Genomic DNA, 22,886 nt, shown 5'->3' with positions numbered 1-22,886 from the left:
GGCGTTTAGGGCCTATCCTTTACAGAATCCACCTACCCTCGGGGAGTCTTAATTATCTGGAAATGTCGCAGCTGCACTGCTACCTGTATATTTTCTGTCTCAATACTGTATGTAGCTCACTACAGAAGCATAATTACTGAGGGCAGAGTGACATGCTCTTGTACAGGAAAGATTCCACTAAAATGATTTGGTTTCATTGCAAATAGTCTCATATCGCCCAGTATATTAAAACTCTTTGAAATTATTGTATTGCTAAGCCGTGACTCTTCAAAATGGGTTTTCTTGGCAATAGTTATTTTTTAGCTTACAGGTAACCTTTTCTCCTTTTGTTAATGAAGCAAAATTATTGAATGTGTAAGAGCATTATAAAAAGCTGATTGCTCATCTTGAGTGTCAAAACCCACTCAGGGTAGTTTTGTTTTTTAGAGTTGATGATAGTAGAGCATTACTGACCCTCTGCCCTGTGTTGCTGTACTATTTCCTCTGAAAGGAAATGGCAGAAATTTGAATTGAATCAGAACAGGAAATGAGTGCAGTTGCCACTATTTCTTAAGAAATGAAATGAACCTTTTCTAAATATTTTTGAAATCTGCATTTTGATGCTGTTGAAGCTTTGTATTATACATTTGTCTGTTTTGATAGGTGTAACTCAGTCTTTTCATATTATCACATTTGCCTTATTAACTGTACCTTTCTGTTTTTCAGAGGCAGTTCTGTTTTGTTGTTGAATATTTTGGGCAAATATCGAAGTTTTTTCAAATTTTATATAAAATGCAAGTCATTGTAGAGCTGCCACTCTATGCCTTTCTGTTTGCCAGTCTCAATTAAAATTTGATTGAGCTGCAGTACTTGTAAAAGGATTAGAAGAGCTATTCAATGACTTGATTTGTTAGAACTTTTTAAGTGAAAGCATCTATACTTACCCACGTATATATATTTTTTTTCATAGAAAAAGGTAGAATGATTTGGCCTGACATAAGGTAAATAGAATTCGTGTTGGTGCATTTGAAAGTGCTTGTATATCTTGGTTATGATTTCTGCATTTTTTGCATTAACAGTGTAACGGAATTGTATTTTAAGTTAGGAAAAAAAACAAGCACTCTGATCAAATGAAATGATGGCATTTCTCAATTTGAAAAATAATAGATGTTCATTTGTTACTTTTTTCTCTTCCAACTCTAACACACTTTTTCTAGAGCACCATAGTTTGGTATCAACCTTCTATGATTATTGTCCCAGAATGTCTTTGATGTTTAAAAAAAATCTTACGGGTTTAGACATAAGATTACTTTTGAGTGTATGATATCAAAACATAGGGGAAACCAACATAAATTTGAGTTTTTATAGACACTGATTCTCTCTTTATGTCACATAACCACCTTTTGTGTGAATGCAGCTTTGATAAATCTGTCATATAGAACTTTAAAGCAGTGGGTGTTTTTATATTCTCTGTACAGTGGTATTAATTTCTAAAATTTTCCATAGAAAAAGATGGAACCTTGCACTGTGGTATATTATTGTACTTATTTCTCCAGAGAAGTTGGGATTGGATTGAACCTGGTAGTTGAGTTTTGCTTTTATTGTATTGTGGACTTGTGGCCAAAGCAAATAAAATTTAGGATTATTTAATTTAAATATCTTACAATAGCATTAATTTAGCAAAAGGTACAGTTTTTCTTGGCTTTAGATTGGTTTTTGCCACTAGCAATGAGTGGGACTATTAATTGTTTTGTCTCAGAACTTGTGCATAGTCCCTGAATGGTGGTTAGTGAAAATTCTTGTCAAGAATGCATTATATTTAAGAAAATAAGTTTCTTTCAGAACTGTTCTACCAAATACTACTTAAAAGAAGAATGCAGAGCAAACACCTGTTGGGGAAGAAGGAGGGAAGATGCCTGTAGCAGAAGTTTATGCTCTCACTGGTCCACTGATAGTTTGATGGCAGTGTATCCCTGAAGTTAACGTTTGGTCTGGTCTTTGTTCTTAGGGTCCGTAGGTACTGAAAAAACATTGTGTGATCTTTAAAGTGGTTTTAGAATTTTGTTAGGACCTAGGTGTTAAGCCTGGTTACAACTTTCACAATTCAATTACAGATGTCGTATTGTTTTGGTAACAGAAGCTGAAACTTCTGTCCTTAGTTCAACCTGTGATTTTACCTTAGGATTTGTAAAATAAAATCGAGAAGCTTGTATATGAGGAAGTAGCCTCCTCTTATGTGGCATGTTGAATCCACATTTAAGACTCGTTTTGTAATTTTGTGGTTTGAATACTAGAGTACAGTGCTGATATAAGTGTATTTAAGAAAATACCAAATAAGTAAGCTAGTGGAATATTTATAAAAGTGGTATGCTATATGGCCAAAATTCTTTTTGTGTTACTAGAATTATAAAATAGCAGATGGACAGATTACAGATTTTATTTTAGAGACAGTTTTGAAGAATTATGGTTTTCAAGTGAGTAGTTTTTAAAAGAATAGTCAAAATTTATATCCTTACAAAGTAGTCTTTAAAAATTACCATATAACAAAAAAATTCTCCTTAATTCTGCTTCCCAGAGATAACTAAGGATATAGCAGCATTTGCTGTAATTCTAGTCAAAGACACATAGATACAGAGTTGAGATGTATTGTCTACTAGAACATTTTATATATCGCTTTTTTTGCTGAATGTAATACTGAGGACATTTGCTCTTCTCATTCTTAAGCACCTTTTTTTTTTCTCCAATGTTTGCTTATTTTGAGGGAGAGCAGGCATGAGCAGGGGAGGTATGGAGAGAAAGGGAGAGAGAGAAAATCCCAAGCAGGCCCCACACTGTTAGCAAGGACCCCAGTGCAGGGCTCCATCTCACTGCCTGAGGTCATGACCTGAGCTGAAATCAAGAGTGAGATGCTCAACCAACTGAGCCACCCAGGCACCCCCAAGTAGCTTTACTGACCATGTAGTAGTTTGTTGTGTAACATTCCATAATTTAATCATTTTTCCTTTGTGGATATAGGGATGATTCTATTTTTTACTATGAATAATGCTATAGGGATATAAATAAGGCATAAATTTCTCCATTAAAGTTTTTTTTTTTTTTCCTCAGGCTTTGGAACTACAGTTACTGGGTCAAAGGATAAGAACCTTTTATAAAGTTCTTGACACATGCTGTCAAATTGCTACAATATTGCTGGGATGCAGTTTACTCTCCTAATTCAAATAATCTAAGTGGACTAAAGACTTAGATAATATTTTTTTAAGCTTATTTATTTTTAGAGAGAGAGCATGGGGGGGGGGGGAGGAGAGAGAATGAATGAATCCCAAGAAGGCTCCACACTGTCAATGCAGAGCCCTACGTGGGGCTCGAACCATGAGATCATGACCTGAGCCGAAATCAAGAGATGGACGCTTAATGGACTGAGCCACCCAGACACCCCTGATAATTTTTTTAAGTATATTTATTTATTTTGAGAGAAAGGGAGAGCAAGCAGGGGAGGTTCAGAGAGAGGTGGAGAATCCCAAGCAGGATCTGTTCTGTCAGTGCAGAGTCCTGCATGGGGCTCGTTCTCAAGAATTGTGAGATAGTGACCTGAGCCAAGATGAAGAGTGGGATGCTTAACCAACTGAGCCATCAGGTGTGACCTTGATAATGGTTTTTAACAAAGACATTAAAACATAATAAATGGTGGCATATCCACTTGGGGATTAGGTGTTTAGCATTTGTTAAATTTAGTACTTAGTGTTTTCTTAGAACTCTTAGGTATTTAATTGATTTTACCAGAGGCAATAGATGTTATAAATACCTGTGAGGATGAAGTAAAAAAGTTAAGCTAAATAATAAATAAAAATTTAATAATGTTGGTTAGAGCTTGTGAAAATGTGCTAAAAACAGATTATTTATGGTCAGGAGAGATAATTTAAGAGTGAAAGTGGGTAATGGATTCAATAAACTTTATAAGACAGTAATTGCAGGACAGTGACTGGTTCTATTTTTGGCTAGCTAGGGATAGGCAACCTCATCATGAAGCAGAACACTAATGATGTCTCTGTGAAACCACACCTGAAATATTTTACATGACTGTCTTCCTCTAGGTAACCTAGAAACTGAATATTAAGTCAAGGAAGTGGTTTTAAGGAATGGGGAAAAATAGTGCTACTATCCTCTTTGCCTTCTCTTTTTCCTTTTTTCTTACTGTCTTCTTTCTCTCAACGTTAAAGAGCATGTAGTGATTGGCCAGAAAACAGCAAGGTAAAAAGCCATTACTGTAAGTTTGAAAGGCAAGGACACTTAAAATATTAAGTGCAGAGTTTGTAACCAGGGTGGTATAGATTAAGTACAAGAGAAAATTTAGTATTATCCAAGCCAGTGAAACATAGGAAAAACACGGTAATAGACCCAATCTTGACATTTATCTTTACTAGTTTGATGAAAATGAAATGATCTGAAATGAGCATTAAGAAATTTTTTTTCACCCTGTCCATTGTTGTACCTTTTAGAAAGGATTCCCAATGCAGGTATTATCCCATTAAATAATACATATTTTTATTTAAAGTTTATTTGGAGAGGGGGTGGGCAGAGAGGGAGAGAGAGAATCCCAAGCAGGCTCTGCACCATTACCACAGAGCCCGATGTAGGGCTCCATATCATGAACCGGGAGATCATGATCTGAGCTGGAGTTAAGAGTTGGATGCTTAACTGACTGAGCCACCCAGACACCCCTACACTATATATATTTTAAAGGTCAGCTGGTAGGTCTCAATATGTTAGATTTGTTCTTTGATCTCTGCCTTAATTATTAATAAAACATAGTTGATAAGAATAAAAATAATTCATTTATACGGAGAATTTAGGATTTCATCTATGAACCAAGCAGGAGAGACCTTGATTTGGTTAAATAAGAGGCATTCTTTGTTCCTTAAATTGGCCGCTTTAATCTTAATTTTCTTTTTTATGGTGGCAATAGATATGTAATTGTTTGATACATTTGTACCAAACCGGTGAGAATGCATATCAAGGTGTTAGTTGCTTACATGGTAGATTTTGAGTGTCCTGCAGTGTTCTGTTAAGTTACATGACTTTGAAAGTTTATCCTACACCTTTATTCTGACTTGACAGTTCAGTTTGTTTGTGTTTTAAACCGTGTAGTGATTCCAGATAACATAATGTGAGTTAACTGTTCAGTACTATTAACTATTTTTTATCTTCTACCAGTTTTCATGGATCTGATAATTGGGATTATTAATTTTTTAATTTAACTTTTTAAATTTACATTCAAATTATCATATAGTGGAACAGTGATTTCAGGAGTAGATTCCTTAATGCCCCTTACCCATTTAGCCCATCCCCCCCTCCTACAACCCCTCCGGTAACCCTCGTTTGTTCTCCAAATTTAAGAGTCTCTTTTATTTTGTTCCCCTCCCTGTTTTCATATTATTTTTGCTTCCCTTCCTTTATGTTCATCTGCATTGTATCTCTAATTTCGCTTAGCATAATACCCTCTAGTTCCTTCCATGTAGTTGCAAATGGCAAGATTTCATTCTTTTTGATTGCTGAGTAATACTCCATTGTATGTATATACCACATCTGTATCCATTCATCCATCAATGGACATTTGGGCTCTTTCCATACTTTGGCTGTTGTCGTAGCGCTGCTCTAAACATTGGGGTGCGTGTGTCCCTTCAAAACAGCATACCTATATCCCTTGGATAAATACCTAGGAGTGCAATTGCTGGGTCATAGGGTAGTTATTTTTAACTTTTTGAGAAACCTCCATACTGTTTTCCAGAGTGGCTGTACCAGTTTGCATTCCCACCAACAGTGCAAAAGAGATCGTCTTTCTCCGCATCCTCGCCAACATCTGTTGTTGCCTGAGTTGTTGATGTTAGGCATTTTTACAGGTGTGAGGTGGTATCTCACTGGTTTTCATTTGTATTTCCCTGATGGTGAATGATGTTGAGCATTTTTCATATATCGGTTGGCCATCTGGATGTCTTCTTTGGAGAAGTGTCTATTCATATTGTTTGCCCATTTCTTCACTGGATTGTTTTTTGGGTATTGAGTTTGATAAGTTCTTTATCTATTTTGGATACTAACCATTTATCTGATACGTCATTTGCAAATATTTTCTCCCATTCTGTCGGTTGCCTTTTAGTTTCACTGATTGTTTCCTTCACTGTGCAGAAGCTTTTTATCTTGATGAGGTCCCAATAGTTCATTTTTGCTTTGGTTTTCCCTTGCCTCCAGAGACCTGTTGAGTAAGAAGTTGCTGCAGTCAGGATCAAAGAGGCTTTTGCCTGCTTTCTCCTCGAGGATTTTGATGGCTTCCTGTCTTACATTTAAGTCTTTCATGCATTTTGAGTTTATTTTTGTGTATGGTGTTAAGAAAGTGGTCCAGGTTCATTTTTCTGCATGTTGCTGTTCAGTTTTCCCAGCTCCGCTTGCTGAAGAGACTGTCTTTATTCCATTGGATAGTCTTTCCTGCTTTGTCAAAGATTAGCTGGTCATACATTTGTGGGTCCATTTCTGGGTTCTCTATTCTGTCCCATTGATCTTAGTGTCTGTTTTTTGTGCCAATACCATACTGTCTTGATGATTACAGCTTTGTAATTCAGCTGGAAGTCTGGGGATTATTAATTTTTTTTTAATTTGAGTAAACACTGCTAAATATAATAGTATGGATCATTAGACTTTTTTGCCCATTTATTTCTGTTATTCTCACCAATTCATTTAGGGCCACCTAAAGCAGACCAGTGACCAGTTTTACTTAGTACTATTGGTAAAGTTAACATATGAAAGTGCTTAGAACAATACCCAGTGTAAATGAAGCTACACTAAATGGCTTCCCCTCTTACTACTACTCTTTGGAGATATTAATAGTAATTAATTAACACTCTTGGAGACATTAATAAGACTATGAGAGGGAAAACTAGAGAGAAGTCGATAAACCTGAAATTCGATAATTGATCCTTGAACCTATGAGATTTGGATATATAATCTATATGAGGGAAGAAACTTCCAGAACAGTAAAAGCTATTGAGATGGAAGCATGTCTCTTGAGTACAATATAATGAATATAGAATTGGAAGCAAGGAACACTAATTTTTCTCCTCGATAATAAACAGTATATGTGCATTGTAATAAATTTGGGAAAGGTAGGAACACATAAAGGAAAAAGTCCTCTATCTTTTCGCTGCCTAGAGATAGGCCACATCTAATATATCATGTATTTTCTTTTTCTGTAAGAAAATGCACACATACAGTCATTTGAATCCTATTGTACCTGGAGTTTTTCATTTTGTGAAATATAGTGGAGTCCTGGAGTGTTGAGTTGTTGCTTGCATCATTGTCCATCCTTCGTATCCAGTTGTCTCTACTTCACGTATCCTGTACTCCCCCCCCCCCCCCCTTTATCAAGTCAAGAAAAGATCAATCTATTGCTTACACTTGTCTTTGTTGTTCAGTCTTTATTGTTAGAACAAGCATGTTTTAGGGCTCTCATGTCTAATGTGGAGGAAAAAGAATGGTTACCACTATTAAAAAAGCAGGTCTTTGTGGTACTGGTTGGTGCAGGAGGAATTAGTTTTAAGATCATGTTCAACTGGTTGGGGTATTTGTAGTGTTTTGTTTTTGTCTCAAATGGGTCTTTTATTATGACTTCACTCTGTGAGTATGTAGGAGTTCGTGGTCCTTGTCATCTAGAAATAGAAGTTTGTTCTAGCACAGTATGTTTGATACCTTTAACAATGTTTTAGTTAAGATATAAATGTGTTACTTTATTTCATTGTTTTGAAAGGCATACTTTATTTGCCCCCACATTTTAATATCTCTGAAATTGGATGTTTCTTTCATTTGCTGACAGCTAACAGTTATAATGGCTCTTTCTCAGTGGTATGTAACTATGGTACTTCTCATAATCAGTGGAATCACAGATCAAGTGACATGTGCTAATTAGTAATTCCCCATGATCTTCCTCTGGTAGGGAATTTTGACATTTGAATAAATACCTTATATCCTTTTTGTTCATAATCAGAGCAGACATTTAGTATGTGCCCGGTACTGTTCTGAGTATTTCATATATTGTGTGTATGGTCATTTACATTATAAAAAAAAACAATTTTTTTTTTTAGTGTTTATTTATTTTTGAGACAGAGAGCCTGAGTGGGGGAGGGGCAGAGAGAGAGGCAGACATAGAATCTGAAGCAGGCTTCAGGCTCTGAGCTGTCAGCACAGAGCCCGACGCTGGGCTTGAACTCACGAACCCGTGAGATCATGACCTGAGCTGAAGTCAGACGCTTAACCGATTGAGCCACCCAGGTGCCCCATGATCATTTACATTATAAAATTTACTCTATTTTGTAGTTAAAAGAAATAGCTGAAAATATGCTTGTCTGTCTAATGTAAGATAATCAGGTTATTTTACTTATTAAATGTTATTATTGGGCACTGCAACAAACACTTTTAAATGTAATTTAATCCTCACAACCTACTCTATGAGATCTTAAACATTATTCCTTAAACTCATTTTACAAATGAGGAAGCTTAGAATCAAACAGGTTAAGTAACTTGCCAGAGTTACAACCTAGATTGTAAGTGGTAGAGCTGGGAGTTGAACTCTTGTTTGCCTGACTTTGGTGTCCTTGCCTCTAATTACTGTACCATTTCTGGCTTTAGAAATGTGGATAACTTGAGTTTTTGTTTTGTTTTGTTTCTAACTTTTTTTTGACAGGGGGCAGGACCGGGATATGCAAATCCTGCTTTAGGGGTATATTTCTGTCCTAGGAGTTTATAAAATAGTTTGTAGCATGTGTTCAAAGAAGATAAAATAATTGATTTTCATTCTTTTGCATATTAAGATGGTGATGGAATTTCCTGACAACGTACTAAATCTCGATGGGCATCAAAATAATGGTGCACAACTAAAGCAGTTTATTCAGGTAATATTTTTAAAAATCAATGTTTTAAATGGTGTATGTGTGTGTTTTGAAGAGTCATTTAAAATTTTAGCTTTAAGTATTAATACCTAGGACTCTCTAGGCCTTAAGATTGCACTGAAATTGCTTTCTTTCACTAGTGCGACAATGAATATATTTATGTTGCTGTTATGTGAAAGAGATTTGGTGATGTTATCATTTTCTGTGTCCCTAAGGCTTTAGTTTCACCAAGCCATCTTTGCTTGTTTTTGAAAGGTAAAGTATATAACTTTTTATTGAGAACTTGTTGTTTTTCTTCTGTAGTGATTTATTGATTGTTTGTTCAAGTAAAAAAAAAGAAATCCTGTGCTGCAAATTTTATGATTTTTATTTAATTTTTTTGAGTTCTATTTAATTTTTAAACTGTGATATTTTATAAAACCCTGTATGTAATCAAGATAATGGAAGGTAAATTGTTACTTCAAAATTCTTTTTCTACTTTGGAAAATGAAAGGTTGATGGTAACTGTGAGAAAATTCTTAGGAGTATCTTACTTTCCCATCCTTTTTTGGTAAAGCTGGAAGCATTATTTGTAGTATAACTAACTCCATCCAGGTAAAAGTTATTTACTAGAGTTTTGCCCGTTTCTCTACAGCTGTGGTGAGATTCTCAGTCATTTTTCTAGCTTGTCATAACCAACAGATAACATTCATATGCTGCACCAGCATTTTAGTTACTCACTGTAGGCTCCTACATGGGTAAAATAGGCCTTGTTCTTTCCTACTAATCCGTAAAACACCTGCCCATACCTCCAGGTTGAGAATTGCTGCTGTACATGATCATCATCCTAACCTGATTCCTGTAGCTAAACATAGTGTGTTGTTAAAAGTTGAGAGGAAGACATGGCAAAGCTGTGTTGTTCCTTTATTTTCTGCCTTTTAAAATTTTTATTTCAAGTGAGTGTACTAAGCTTAATATTCAGTGAACAAACACTAAATTTCCAGATCCAGGGCTGCTTTTCACCATGCTGGGGCACATACTGTTTAGTCCTGACAGGCTAAGCAGAGTTTTTTATACCTTAATTGCCAAAACAGGAGCTTTGTGGAGCAAATTCAGTACACCATGGGGAAAGCCGACTTATTTTTCTGACTCCATTGCAGATAGAGATCACAAGCCCTTTCCAGGTTGTACTTACTACACAAAAATAGGAACCAGAAGTAGTCAAGAGAAATTTTATGTCTCAAGGACTGTTCTTCAATTTTCTTTCTTTCTCTCTTTCAGCGACATAGTATGCTTAAGCAGCAAGATCTAAGTATTGCCATGGTGGTGACATCACGGGAAGTATTGAGTGCACTTTCTCAGCTCGTCCCATGTGTTGGTTGTCGTCGCAGTGTGGAGCGCCTCTTTTCCCAGCTTGTAGAGTCTGGAAATCCTGCCCTTGAACCCCTGACAGTAGGCCCCAAGGGAGTCCTGTCTGTAACTCGAAGCTGCATGACTGATGCAAAGAAGCTTTATACCTTATTTTATGTACATGGGTAAGTATAATCACTGAGGGGAAGATGACTTTGTTGGTAACACTGGTAGCTTTTTTACTAAATTTGGTAGGGGCAAAGCTTTGAGTTCAACTTGAACAATTTATTGAGTATCTTTTGTGTGCCAATGACTATATGGTTTTTGTTCTCTTATGAAGAAAGGCAGGCAGTAAGCAAATATATGATCTGTCAGGTAAGTTACAAGTAGAGGAGATGAGTGGTTGGATGGATTTAATACGGAGGATGATCAGGGAAGGCCTCTCTAATAAAATGACATTGAATGTAGACTTGAATGAAATGAGTAAGTAAACCATGTAGATATCCAGGGGAAGGAAGAGAAGGAGCCAGCAATTGTAAGGATTCAGAGGTTGAAGTTTTCCTGGCCTGTTTGAAGAACAGTAAGGAAGCCATTGTGGCTGGAGCCAGATGAATGAAGGGAACAGTAATAAAAGACGAGACCGGGGTCACCTGGATGGCTCAGTTGGTTAAGCGTCCAACTTTGGCTCAGGCCGTGATCTCACCATTTGTGAGTTCGAGCTCTGCATTGGCTGCCTGCTGTCAGCACAGAGCCGGCTTCAGATTCTCTGTCTCCCTCTCTCTGTGCCCCTCCTCCGCTCGCACATGTGCACACGTGTTCTCTCTCAAAAATAAACATAAAAGGGTGAGATCAGAGGAGTAATAAAAAGCCTACTTATGTAGTGCCATCCTGAGTTTTTGTTGTTGTTGCTTTTTTAATGTTTGAGAGGGAGAGGTGGGGTGGGGGAGGGGAAGAGAGAGAGGAGAGAGAATCCCAAGCAGGTTCTGTGTTGCCAGCACAGAGCCCATCTTGTGGCTTGATCCCATGGACCATGAGTTCATGATCTGAGCCGAAACCAAGAGTGGGACAGTTAACCAACTGAGCCACCCAGGTGCCCCTTTTATTGTTTTTTACTCTAAGTAAGACTGGAAGATTTGGGAGTGTTTTGAGTGGAGGAGTAACATGGTCTGACTTGAATTTTGGTTTACTTTGATCTCTGTGTCAAGAATAAGTGGAAGGGTGGTTGAAGGGCAGAGAAATAAAAGCTGTTTAATAGTCCATGCAAGAGATAATGATGACCAGTATGGTGGTCACAGAGGTAATAAGAAATGGTTGGATCCTGGATATATTTTGAGGAATGAGCCAGTAGGATTTTTTGGATAGAATGGATATGGAGGAAGGCATCAAGGATGATTCTCAGATTTGGGATCTAAAGAATAGGACTGGGGTGCGTCGGTGGCTTCGTGGGTTAAGCATCCAACCCTTGATCTCAGCCTCAGGTCTTGATCTCAGGATCAAGAATAAAGAACAGGACAAATGGTTTCCATTACTGAGACGGGTAAGACTAGGAGGAGCAATTTTGCAGAGCTCACTTTTGGACATGTTAAGTTTGAGATACCAATTGGACATCCAGGTAGAGTTTAGAGAGGTCTGCTCTAGAGATAAAAACGGTGTCATCAGCGTATGTATATCATATTTAAACTATACATACAGTATTTGAGCTATATGTATGCATACGTACATAATTTAAACCCATAAGATCAGATGGTCACCAAAGTGTGAGTATAAATAGGAAAAGAGAAGAGGTCTGAAGACCAAACTCTGTTTAGAGGTGGTGGTAGAGACTTTGGAATTTTACTCTGCCTCAGAAAAGCGTTGGAACGTTTTTGAACAGAGAAGTAACATACTGTGATTTTTATTTTGAAAACATCACTCCAGCTACTAAGCCTAGAATGTAAAGGCAAAAGGTGGAAGCAAGGAGACCATTTGGGAGGCCAGCTGTTGCAGTTGGCTGGGTGAGAGAGACGAGTTGGACCAGAGTGGTAATGGTGGAGGTGATAAGTGATTTGATTCTGGATATATTCAAAAGTTAGAGTTGACAGGCTTTGCTGATTGGTTGCATGCAGGGTGTGGATATTAGCTGTACGCATTTCTATATTTGCACAAAATTTTTGTTGATGGCTTTTCTTTTTTAGAATTTTTAAAATTTTTTATTCATTTTTGAGAGAGAGACGAGTATGAGCAGGAGAGGAGCAGAGGAAGAGGAAGACACAGATTCCGAAGTAGGCTCCAGGTTCTGAGCTGTCGGCACAGAGCCCGATTTGGAGCTCCAACTCTTGAACTGTGAGGTCATGACCTGAGCTGAAGTCGGATGCCCAACCGACTGAGCCACCCAGGCGCCCCCTATTGATGGTTTTTTTCTTATCAAGGATAGTGCTTATTTAGATAATGTTTGCACAGGGGAAGATGGTTGAGAGATAGCAATCAGTCATAAAATATTTGAGTGTTAGGCACACTGCTGGATACAGTGCAGATGCAGGGATGAATGAGACAGATACAGTCTAGGGGAGTGAGTACATTGAATAGGACAGGTCTCTTCCAACATACTGACAGCCTGGGAATGGAATGGAGAGGACAAGTATACAGACTCTTCTGGGTTAGCATTTGTTTGATGAGAAATTTTCAAGGTAAGGGATATGTCTACAATACTTCAAATATACTTCTCACTAAAAGGTAGTAAGTAGAAGGGGTGCCTGGGTGGCTCACTTGGTTAAGCATCCAACTTCAGCTCAGGTCATGATCTCACAGCCCATGAGTTTGAGCCCCACATCAGGCTCTGTGCTGACAGCTCAGAGCCTGGAGCCTGCTTAAGATTCTATGTCTCACTCTCTCTCTGCGTCTCCCCCGCTCATGCCCTGTCTCTCTGCGTCTCTCAAAAATAAGTAAACGTTAAAAAAAATTTTTTTAAAGGTAGTAACTAGAGATTTTGAAAATTCTGAAGACAAATGAATGTTAATCAGACTTTTAATGATTTATTTTTGATTAGGTCCAAACTAAACGACATGATAGATGCTATTCCAAAAAGTAAAAAGAACAAGAGATGTCAGTTGCACTCCTTAGATACACACAAACCAAAACCTTTGGGGTAAGTAGAATCAACTATTAAGATGCTTTGTGATTGTTAAGATTGTAAATGTTGATCGCATTTAATAGAAAGAAAAAATATTCAACTAGTTTATTAGTTACACTATAACATAGGTTAAAATAAATCTGTCTTCTAATTCTATACAGCCTTTTTGCATTGAGACTGTGTAGGGTAGGGTCTCAATATAGGTCTGATTTTTTTCTTTTGAAGTTTTTTTTTTTCCTTCTGTTAAATATATTACAGAGGAAGGAGGTTGGAGATCTTTATGGAAATTTATTTAGTTAATACTTTTTTCAAAGTAGTGATATATCATTTTTTGATCTATATGATAGTCATAATGTGTAAATTATTTTTCTTGTCTTTCTTATCTCTAGGTCTCCCTAATAATTTATCAAGGATTAAAAAAAAGCCTTGGATTAGTTGTAATCATATGTATTTATGCAATTTGCAGTTTTCTTCTTTTCTACAATGCCCAGGGCTGCTTTTGCCCCCATCTCCCAGCACGTTGTCACATTTACTGCTTACAAAATTGCTTGAGGTTGAGAGTAGTGAAAGCCATGAAATTTGAAGGAGGTTTCTAAGAAGTAACTTTTGTTTTGAAGTGAATGGGATGGTATGAAAACTATATTTCTGAATTACTTAAAAAAAATTAGTTTTTTAATATCTTGTTGGTATTGTTGATATCATTGTTGTGTAGATATTTTTCTTCCTGATAAAAAGACCTGAAAGACCAGGTAGTGGTATGTTAATAATCTATTAAGAATTTTTTTCCCCTATACTCAGAAACAAATTTTTTAAAAATTTTATTATGAAAACTGCCAAACATATAGGAAAGTAGAGAGACTATTTAAGAACCGCTGCCCCCACTTCCCAGATATCTTCACCCAGATTCAGTAGTGTTATCAAGATTTGTCACATTTGTTTTATTTATCCATCTTTTTCTTTCAGAAGTATTTTAAAATAAGTCCCAGGCATCATGCTATTTTACTCCTACATATTTCTACATCCATCTCTAAACACATGGACATTTTTTTGGTAATGACAGTGCCATTATAACACTTAACAAAATTAACTATAATAATCTTAATACCCAGTTTAGATTTTCCCAGCTATCTCTAAAAATGTCTTCTTACGTGGATATGTTAGAATCAGGATCCTGACAAGAATCACCAACTGCATGATATCTCTGTGAGAGTTCTCCGAACTCAGGAAAGCTCTGTACAACCTAAAGTGGTTATCTAAAGAAAATTGTTATTTTATGTACCTTGTTTACCAGTATCTTTATAGAGATTTCCTGACTTTTTGAAAGTAAAATTCAGTCTAATTTTCTCATGAGACAGTAACCTTTACCTGAATGTCTTGTTAGCCAAAGCCACAGAGTTGTATTGTATTATAAAAAGACTGTCTTCTGGGTTTTTTTGTTATGAATATTTTTCATTGAGGAACCAAAGGTCAATAGACATATCAATATCTTACATATCTGCTCATTGCCACCTTCCTTCAAAGATCAGTTCTTCTACTTTTGCTCTGGATTCCATCTCCTCTTGTTCTCAATGACTTTGCTTTATCATTAAGTTTATTATTAAGTTACCCACTTTTGTTAAATTGGCATACAACTATGTTTTCCTGTCGTTTGGTTTAAAACAAAAACCAAACCTCCACAAACTTCCTCACATTCTCCTTCAGCTATCACCCTGCTACATCAGAAGCCAAATGTTTTAGAAGGTGGTTTGCTGAGTTATGGAATCAGTATGAGTTGATCTTGAGCACTGTCTCCTAAGGTAGCTTCAGTTATTCCCAGAAGTATGGATAGCAGGCCAGGGAGTACAATGTACTTAGCCAAGACTCCCTCTCCTCCACTTTGGATGGTTCCGCCATTGTATGCTACCATGACTGCATTTTACATGTTTGCATTGTTACCCACCCCCCCTCTTTCTGTTAGACTTTGTCCAGGGAAGTGTTAACAGTTGATTAGGTTATAACCTAATCAGTGGCAACAATCCAGCTCAGCCTTCCGGAGAATGTTCTTGTATCCATGCAAGTAACCCCAAGTTATTGTCTGGCTGGGAGTAAGTTTGAGATCCAAAGGAAAAGTTTAGGCTGCACTTGTAGGCCTGTAGCTGATGACTGAAGATTATCTTAGCGGTATTTATAAAATCTACCTATAGAGAGAGTAGAGTAAGAGAGAAAAATGCTAAGGAATTTAGTTTATTGGTAGAAAAGAAGCCAGTAAAGAAACTTGAGAAAGAGTAGCCAGAGAGGTAGGAGGAAGCCAGAGGAAAAGAGTGTTTCAGGGGGACTCTGGTCAGTTGTATTGAGTGCTGCTGAGTCATCAAGGGACCCAGAAGTGTCCATTGGATATAGCAACACTGTAATAATTGGTGATCTTGATGAGCAGATCTGCAGTTGAATGAAAACAATCCAGATCAGAATGGGCAGAACAGTGAATGCAGTCTAAGGTGTAATGGATTAATCTGTGAGTGGAAAGTGTAGGAGTGCAAAGATTTCTTTCTCAGAAAGCTTCATCTTGAAAGGAAGGAGTGATATAAAGACATTAAGCTGAGAGAGACTGTGGATAAAATTTTGATTTGAGCTGTGACATTTTTTAAAAGTATTTTTTAGATTAATGCTTTCATGTTCTAATATAATAGTCATTCCCCAGCCTCTGATTTCATGAGCCTTTTTCTCAACTGTGAGAACTTGAGTTTGCGGGTTAATCAGTTTTAGGAGATTATGGGTCACTCAAGCACAATTAGAAAAAGAGGAAATATGGAAGTCAAGAGTGGAAGGATGGAACATGGAAGGCAGAGCAGTGGTTGAGGTTTTTGTTTCAAGTTACATTGCTGAACCTTGCCTGAGCCCTTGTGACAGGGAATAGGGAGCTGCATTGTACATACGACCTTAGATGGTGGGCAGGGAGTTGAGAAATACCTATTTAGCTATATAGAGTAGGTTAAGTAAAGATTCAGAGGTTTTTCCATCTCAGGCATCCAAGGTAATGAATTCCTAGGACTGTAGTGACACCTGCAGAACAGGCAGGAGCCAGTTGTTCAGAATCATGAAATACCAAGAAGACTGTCATTGAATGGAATATAGACACACATTTCTCCTGGAATGCGCGTCTGCAACAAAGCAAAATGCATGACCAGCGCTATACTGAAACCTGTGGGGGAAGGAGAGTCTGGGAAATTTTTAGTAATTTTTAAATTATATGTATAGTATTTACTGATACAAGTTGTATAAAGTGGTCATCTTCGTGTGCTATCTTTATTTTAGTATATGTAAAAATTTGTTTACTGTAATTAGATTAATCTGTGATTTTTTTTTTTACCCCCAGCTACTTATAAATGTGAAGGTAGATAAGAGTTTTGTTGCCATGGGTTAGCTATAAAATCACATTAAGTAGATCAAAACTTGTTAGAATTTATAATTTTTGGAAGATTGATCCATTTTATAGGTGAAAATGTAATATTTTTTAGCCCTGTTGACTTTAAAGCATTCCAAGTAGATTTGCTCATAAAATGCTTAGTATCATAATGAGATGTATCTTGATAAATGTAAATGTTAAGTTGTGTCAGATAAATTTAATAGTTGAGCAAAAATTTATATATAAAGATATGAGCATATGTTTAAATGACATTTTAATTTGGTTAAAATTAATATGTAATTATATACAAATTTGCAAACTTAATCTACTAATAATATAAGTATTAAAGAGTTCTTGATTTTAATTTAGACTATAGAAATTATTCCTTCAGATTATCTCAGTGTCACTAAGCTTTGTACTATACTGTACTACAGTGAAGGGAGCAGTAGCAGTGTCAGTTCAGAGAAGTTAAGTACAGATAAGAGAAGTAGTGAAGACCACAGGAAGGACAGCAAGTGTAGGATCATTTTCCATTATGGACCTTTCCAGGGAACAGCCAGGTAAAATCAAGCAATCCTTTACTTTGCCTTTTTTTTTAAATGTTTTACCCTTATATATTCCTCCTTTTCACTAATACTTGTTTCTTTCTGCAGAGGTTGTTGGATGGACGTCTGGGAACTAATGTCCCAAGAATGCAGGGATGAAGTAGTTTTAATTGACTCTAGTTGTCTCTTAGAAACACTAGAAACATACCTGCGAAAACACAGGTAAGTCTTGACCTTTAGGTCATCACAGTATAGTTGGAAGGTGCTTTAATGCCCTCTTGGTCATCCAAATTGACCTGTCGCCTCTTCATATAATATTACTTCAGTCTTCCCATTAATACGTGGTACTAAGCAGAGCTTAATGTTAGGGTAAGCAGTTCCTTTATGGGATGCCTCTTAGTGTTATGTTACCCTTCTTATGTTGAACCAGCATCTCCTCTTTCTGTAATTTTTACTTTTAAATTTTATTGGCCTGTTAGTTCCAAGCCAGTAAAGTGTGCCTAATTGAGTAAAGTGTACTTAATCACTTTGGAAACTCTAGTATTCCTTGTTTTCATGATAGAAGCATTTCATGTTGTCATTTTAAAAATCAAAGTTTAATTTAGCAGCTTTCATTTAGTAATATTTTGAATTATTTCTTCTATAATTATTTGTCAAGACCTAAAAGTAGAGCTGGAATTTGTGTGCTTCATGTACTAAAAAAGTAACTTCAGATTTTTCTTTTTAGAATACTACTTTACAAAGGAATTTTCTAAGTGTCATTAACATTTGGAAATTCGTAGGGAGGGAGAGTGCAGTAGGAAAGGAAACTGGTAAGGGAACCATCTAGAGATGGTGTTCTTGGGGGGAGTTGTACTCTTTTTAGATAAATTTGTCACATGTATGGTGTATGGTTGTGTGTTTTTTGACCTGAGATATATATATATATATATAATGTAAATGGTAAAAAACTGGCATTTATCAAGACTGGTGTTTATATGGCAATGAGGTAATGACTTAACCTACATACTAAGGTGTTTTTTCACTTAAAATATTTCTTGTGAATTTGCCTTTTTGCTTGATTATACCCAAGAGAGTAGAGAATATGTCAAATATTTGGAGTTTTGTAGGAGAGGGATTATAGAGACCCAAAACATACTTAAATATATAGGTCCATATTAGAGTCTTTCTTTCAATATGAATTGATCATTAAATATTAATTGGTCCATCCAAAAGATAGCTTTTTGGGGTAGTATATTACTAGTTATTAGAAGTAATCTTTTGGAGTTTCCTGTAATGGTTGTATATGTTTCCTGTATCTGGATGGCAGTGTTTTGTCTAGAAGAAGGTGGAGTCTGTTTTATAAATATCTGAAGGGTGGGGAAAAAGTACAATTAAGAGAGATTGCTTTGAATACTGGGTTATACTGATTATAACTTTGTACAAGTTACTTGACTTTTCTGTACCTCAGTTTTTTTCTTAAGACAAAAATAATGATAGTAATTAATTGTAGGATTAAATTTGTCATGGGGACAGATGATACATAGTCAGGCTTACTTAGAACAGTATCTGGAACATAGTGTAAGCACATTAGTGAATGTTTGCATGCAAGATTTGCAAGTTCTTATTCCTCTGTATCTAGTTCTTGTTTGAGGTACAGTTTGAGTTTTTGAGATGTGTAGAATCAGTTGAGAATGATTTCTAAATGTCTAAATAATGTACTTTTTTTGGCAGTTCTATTTAGTGGACTTTTCTGAACACTATAACGTGCTCAGAAGATTTGGTAACACAGAAGATTTGATAAGATTTGATAACACTAGCCATTTAGGTATTAGGGTAGCATGTTATTAGAAATGAGGTGTTAAGAAACTGTGAAACCTCTGCCTTAAAATGTTTTTTACATTTATGTGCAAGGTTACTTTTGAAAACGGGAAAAGTCACTTTCATTCTTACAGCTACCATATAGTATTTTTAAATTGCTCTTTGCTTGTATTAACTATGGTTATATGCATACATACATTAATCAACTATGAGAATTTAAAGCAGTAAAATATGGGAGAAATATTTCAAGTTTTATTATTGCTGCTGAATGACATTGAATCATTTATTTACCTGAAAAACCATTCATTTACCTGAAAATCTTTTATAACCTGAAAACATGGAAGTGTTTGTTATTTCTGCATTTAGGTCTATTCTCTCCCTCAAGGGGAAGACTTTTTAATTGTGGTTAAAAAAAAAAAACACCACAAATTGACTTCTTAAACAGTTTTTAAGTGAACATTAAGTGGCATTTAGGTTGTTGCCCCTGTATCTTAGCTATTTCTAATAATGATACAATGAACATGAGTGTAGAAATATCTCTTTGAGATCCTATTTTCAGTTCTTTTGGATATATACTCAAAAATGGGATTACCAGGTCATATGATAGTTCTGTTTTTAAGTTTTTGAGGAAATGCTATACTGTTTGCTATTATTGACAGCACTATTTTACAATTTCAGCAGCAGTGTAGTGTGCAAGGGTTCCAGTGTCTCCACATCTTTGCTAACACATGTTTCTTATTTTTTTGGAGTGGCCATACTAATGGGTGTAAGGTAGTATTGTGTGGTTGTGATTTGCATTTCCCTAGTGATTAGTGATGTTGAACAACTTTTCATGTGCTTGTTAGCCATTTGTATATCAGGAGAAATGTCTGTTCGTGTCTTTTGCCCAGTATTTAATTTTTTTGTTGTTATTATTGAGTTGTAGGAGTTCCTTATACATTCTAGATATTCACCCCTTATCCAGTATGTGGTTTGGAAATATTTTCTAAAAAAATTTCTTTTAGTGTTTATTTTTGAGACAGAGAGAGACAGAGCATGAGTGGGGAAGGGGCAGAGAGAGGGAGACACAGAATCTGAAGTAGGCTCCAGGCTCTGAGCTGTCAGCACAGAGCCTGACATGAGCTCGAACTCACAAACCGTGAGATCATGACCTGAGTGAAGTCAGACATTTAACCGACTGAGCCACCCAGGCGCCCTGTTTGCAAATACTTTCTCTGTGGTTGTCTTTGACTCTCTTGTTTCCTTTGCTACACAGAAGCTTTTAAGTTGGATATAGTCTCATTTGTCTGTTTGCTGTGCTTTTGATGTCATATCCAAAAAATCATCACCTATTCAATATGAAATTTGGGGGTGGGGCACCTGTGTGGTTTAGTCCGTTAAGTGCCCGACTCTTGATTTTGGCTCAGTTCATGATCTCACAGTTCGTGAAACAAGCTTCATGTCCAACTCTGCGCTGACAGTGTGGACAGAGCCTGCTTGGATTCTCTCCCTCTCTCCTTCTCCCCCACTCGCACATGCTCTCTCTTGCTCTCTCTCTCGCTCTTTCTCACACATACTCTCTCTCTCTCTCTCTCTCTCTCTCTCAAAATAAATGAACATTAAAAAAAATTTTTTTCCAGGGCGCCTGGGTGGCTCAATCGGTTGAGCATCTGGCTTCAGCTCAGGTCATGATCTCACAGTCCATGAGTTCAAGCCCCACGTCGGGCTCTGTGCTGACAGCTCAAAGCCTGGAGCCTGCTTCAGATTCTGTGTCTCCTCTCTCTGCACCTCCCCTGCTCACACTCTGTCTCTCTCTCAAAAATAAACATTTAAAAAAATTAAAAAAAAATTTTTTTTTCTTCCTGTGTTTTCTTCTAGGAGTTTTGTAATTTCAGATCTTAGTATTTAGGTTATAGTCTATTTTGTGTTAATTTTTGTATATTTCAGTGTTTTTGGAGCATTAATGAAAGTGCGATTTGACTTGTCAACATTATTGCCTGTGTTTACTAAGTGGACTTAGAGGGGCGCCTGGGTGGCGCAGTCGGTTAAGCGTCCGACTTCAGCCAGGTCACGATCTCGCGGTCCGTGAGTTCGAGCCCCGCGTCAGGCTCTGGGCTGATGGCTCAGAGCCTGGAGCCTGTTTCCGATTCTGTGTCTCCCTCTCTCTCTGCCCCTCCCCCGTTCATGCTCTGTCTCTCTCTGTCCCAAAAATAAATAAACGTTGAAAAAAAAAAAAAAAGTGGACTTAGAGCTTCTATTTTAACATCTATTCATTTCAAGAAGCATACTTAGAAGGATGTGTGTATCAAACAACTGCATGGCAGTGTGAGGGTAAATACAGTAAGAAGAATAAATCACAAATATGGGAACACAGAGGAAGGCTAATTCTAGTTATGGGAATTACAGAGGGCTTCTTTAAGGATGGACGTGATTTAGGCAAATGGAGAAGGATGTGGAGAGGAGTGGGGAGGAAGCAGAAGAAAAAAAGACTAAAGTAAGGACACATAAGCTATGTTCAAAGTAGTCCATTGTCTGTACAGTATGTACAGAAAGGCAGGGTAGACTGGGAGAAGCATGAGGGAGATGGGAGTCTTGGGAAATAAGTCTGGAAATAGGTGGGGTAAGAGAGGAAGTCACTGAAGGGCTTAATAACGAGTTGGAACTTTATTTATAGACGGGAGGGGTCTTGAAGCTGAGAGTGAGATAATCAGATTTGTTTTAAAAATTTTGTTACGAGAGATGCATTGGAGCTAGAAAAAATGCAAGCAGGGAAGTCAGGAAGCTTTTTAAAAAATTACCTAGGCAGTTTAAAACAGGGCAGGGGGGATCAGAAAGAAGGGGCTGATGAGAGATGTAAGAAATAATACTGGTGTGCCTGGGTGGCTCAGTTAAGTGCCACTCTTGACTTCCGCTTGGGTCATGATCTCATGGTTTGTGAGTTTGAGCCCCAAGAGCTCTGCTCTTGGGATTCCCTTTCTCTCCCTCTCTCTGCCCCTCCCCTACCTGCAATCTCTCTCAAAATAAATAAACATTTTTAAAAATACTAAAAATAATAATAATACTTGATGCCATTTTGGCTCCACCCCTAAAAGAGGACCTGAGGAGAAGTTGGTAGTTAACTAAGGTTTTCTTCCTGGGTGACTGAATGGTGGTGTTCTCAACAGGTTTAGAAGGGAACAGTGTTGCCCTTAGTATCGGACAGGGAGTTTAACTTGTTGCCTATTACATATCTGTGACGTCCCCCCTTTTTTCAGTATGAGTTTGGCCCTGAGGCAAGGGCAGAGACTTGAACAAGAGCTGTAGAGGTGAGAGGCACACATGTTGGCTGAAGCCATGGGAATAGAAGTCACCTAGGGAGATGAATTTAAATTAAAGAGATCAAAATTTCTTCATTCCACTACAGCTGATCTTCCCAGAGAGGCAACTATTTAATATTATGAGCCTGGCTTTTTTTTTTTTTTTTTTTTTTTTTTTTTTAACCGGACCAAGTTCTTTCTTATTCAGGAAATCAAAGATAAAGAAACCAGAAATATGTCATCATCTTCTACATTCACACTCTCTTGTACACCTTTTTTTTTCTCTTCTACACTTTTGCCACATTATAAACACTTAAGTTTAGACCACATTTTATTTTTTTTAATTTATTTTATTATTATTTTTTTTTAACATTTTATTTATTTTTGAGATAGAGAGAGACAGAGCATGAACGGGGGAGGGGCAGAGAGAGAGGGACACACAGAATCGGAAGCAGGCTCCAGGCTCTGAGCCATCAGCCCAGAGCCCGACGCGGGGCTCGAACTCACAGACCGCGAGATCGTGACCTGAGCTGAAGT

At 37.0% G+C, this 22,886-nt stretch overlaps 1 protein-coding gene across 7 annotated transcripts in view; it reads left to right on the top strand.

Annotated features, from left to right (window-relative positions):
* The window catches only part of GGNBP2 (gametogenetin binding protein 2), a 34,895-nt gene that overhangs the window by 1,208 nt on the left and 10,801 nt on the right, over window positions 1-22,886 (top strand). For 5 of the 7 annotated variants that reach the window (XM_086686739.1, XM_086686738.1, XM_086686736.1 and 2 more), the window contains exons 3-7: window positions 8,832-8,912; window positions 10,170-10,423; window positions 13,264-13,362; window positions 17,164-17,289; window positions 17,383-17,496. In XM_086686739.1, coding sequence (XP_086542865.1) covers window positions 8,832-8,912; window positions 10,170-10,423; window positions 13,264-13,362; window positions 17,164-17,289; window positions 17,383-17,496 — 674 coding nt within the window. The remainder of the gene's footprint in view (window positions 1-8,831; window positions 8,913-10,169; window positions 10,424-13,263; window positions 13,363-17,163; window positions 17,290-17,382; window positions 17,497-22,886) is intronic. The other 2 variants (XM_086686742.1, XM_086686741.1) reach the window with 1 other exon arrangement.

Source organism: Puma concolor, chromosome E1 (assembly GCF_028749965.1).
Source record: "Puma concolor isolate L17-30 chromosome E1, mPumCon1.1.hap2, whole genome shotgun sequence".
In the NCBI taxonomy this organism is placed as follows: domain Eukaryota; kingdom Metazoa; phylum Chordata; class Mammalia; order Carnivora; family Felidae; genus Puma; species Puma concolor.
The sequence above is the reverse complement of the archived record's forward strand: the minus strand, read 5'-3'. Positions and strand labels throughout refer to the sequence as shown.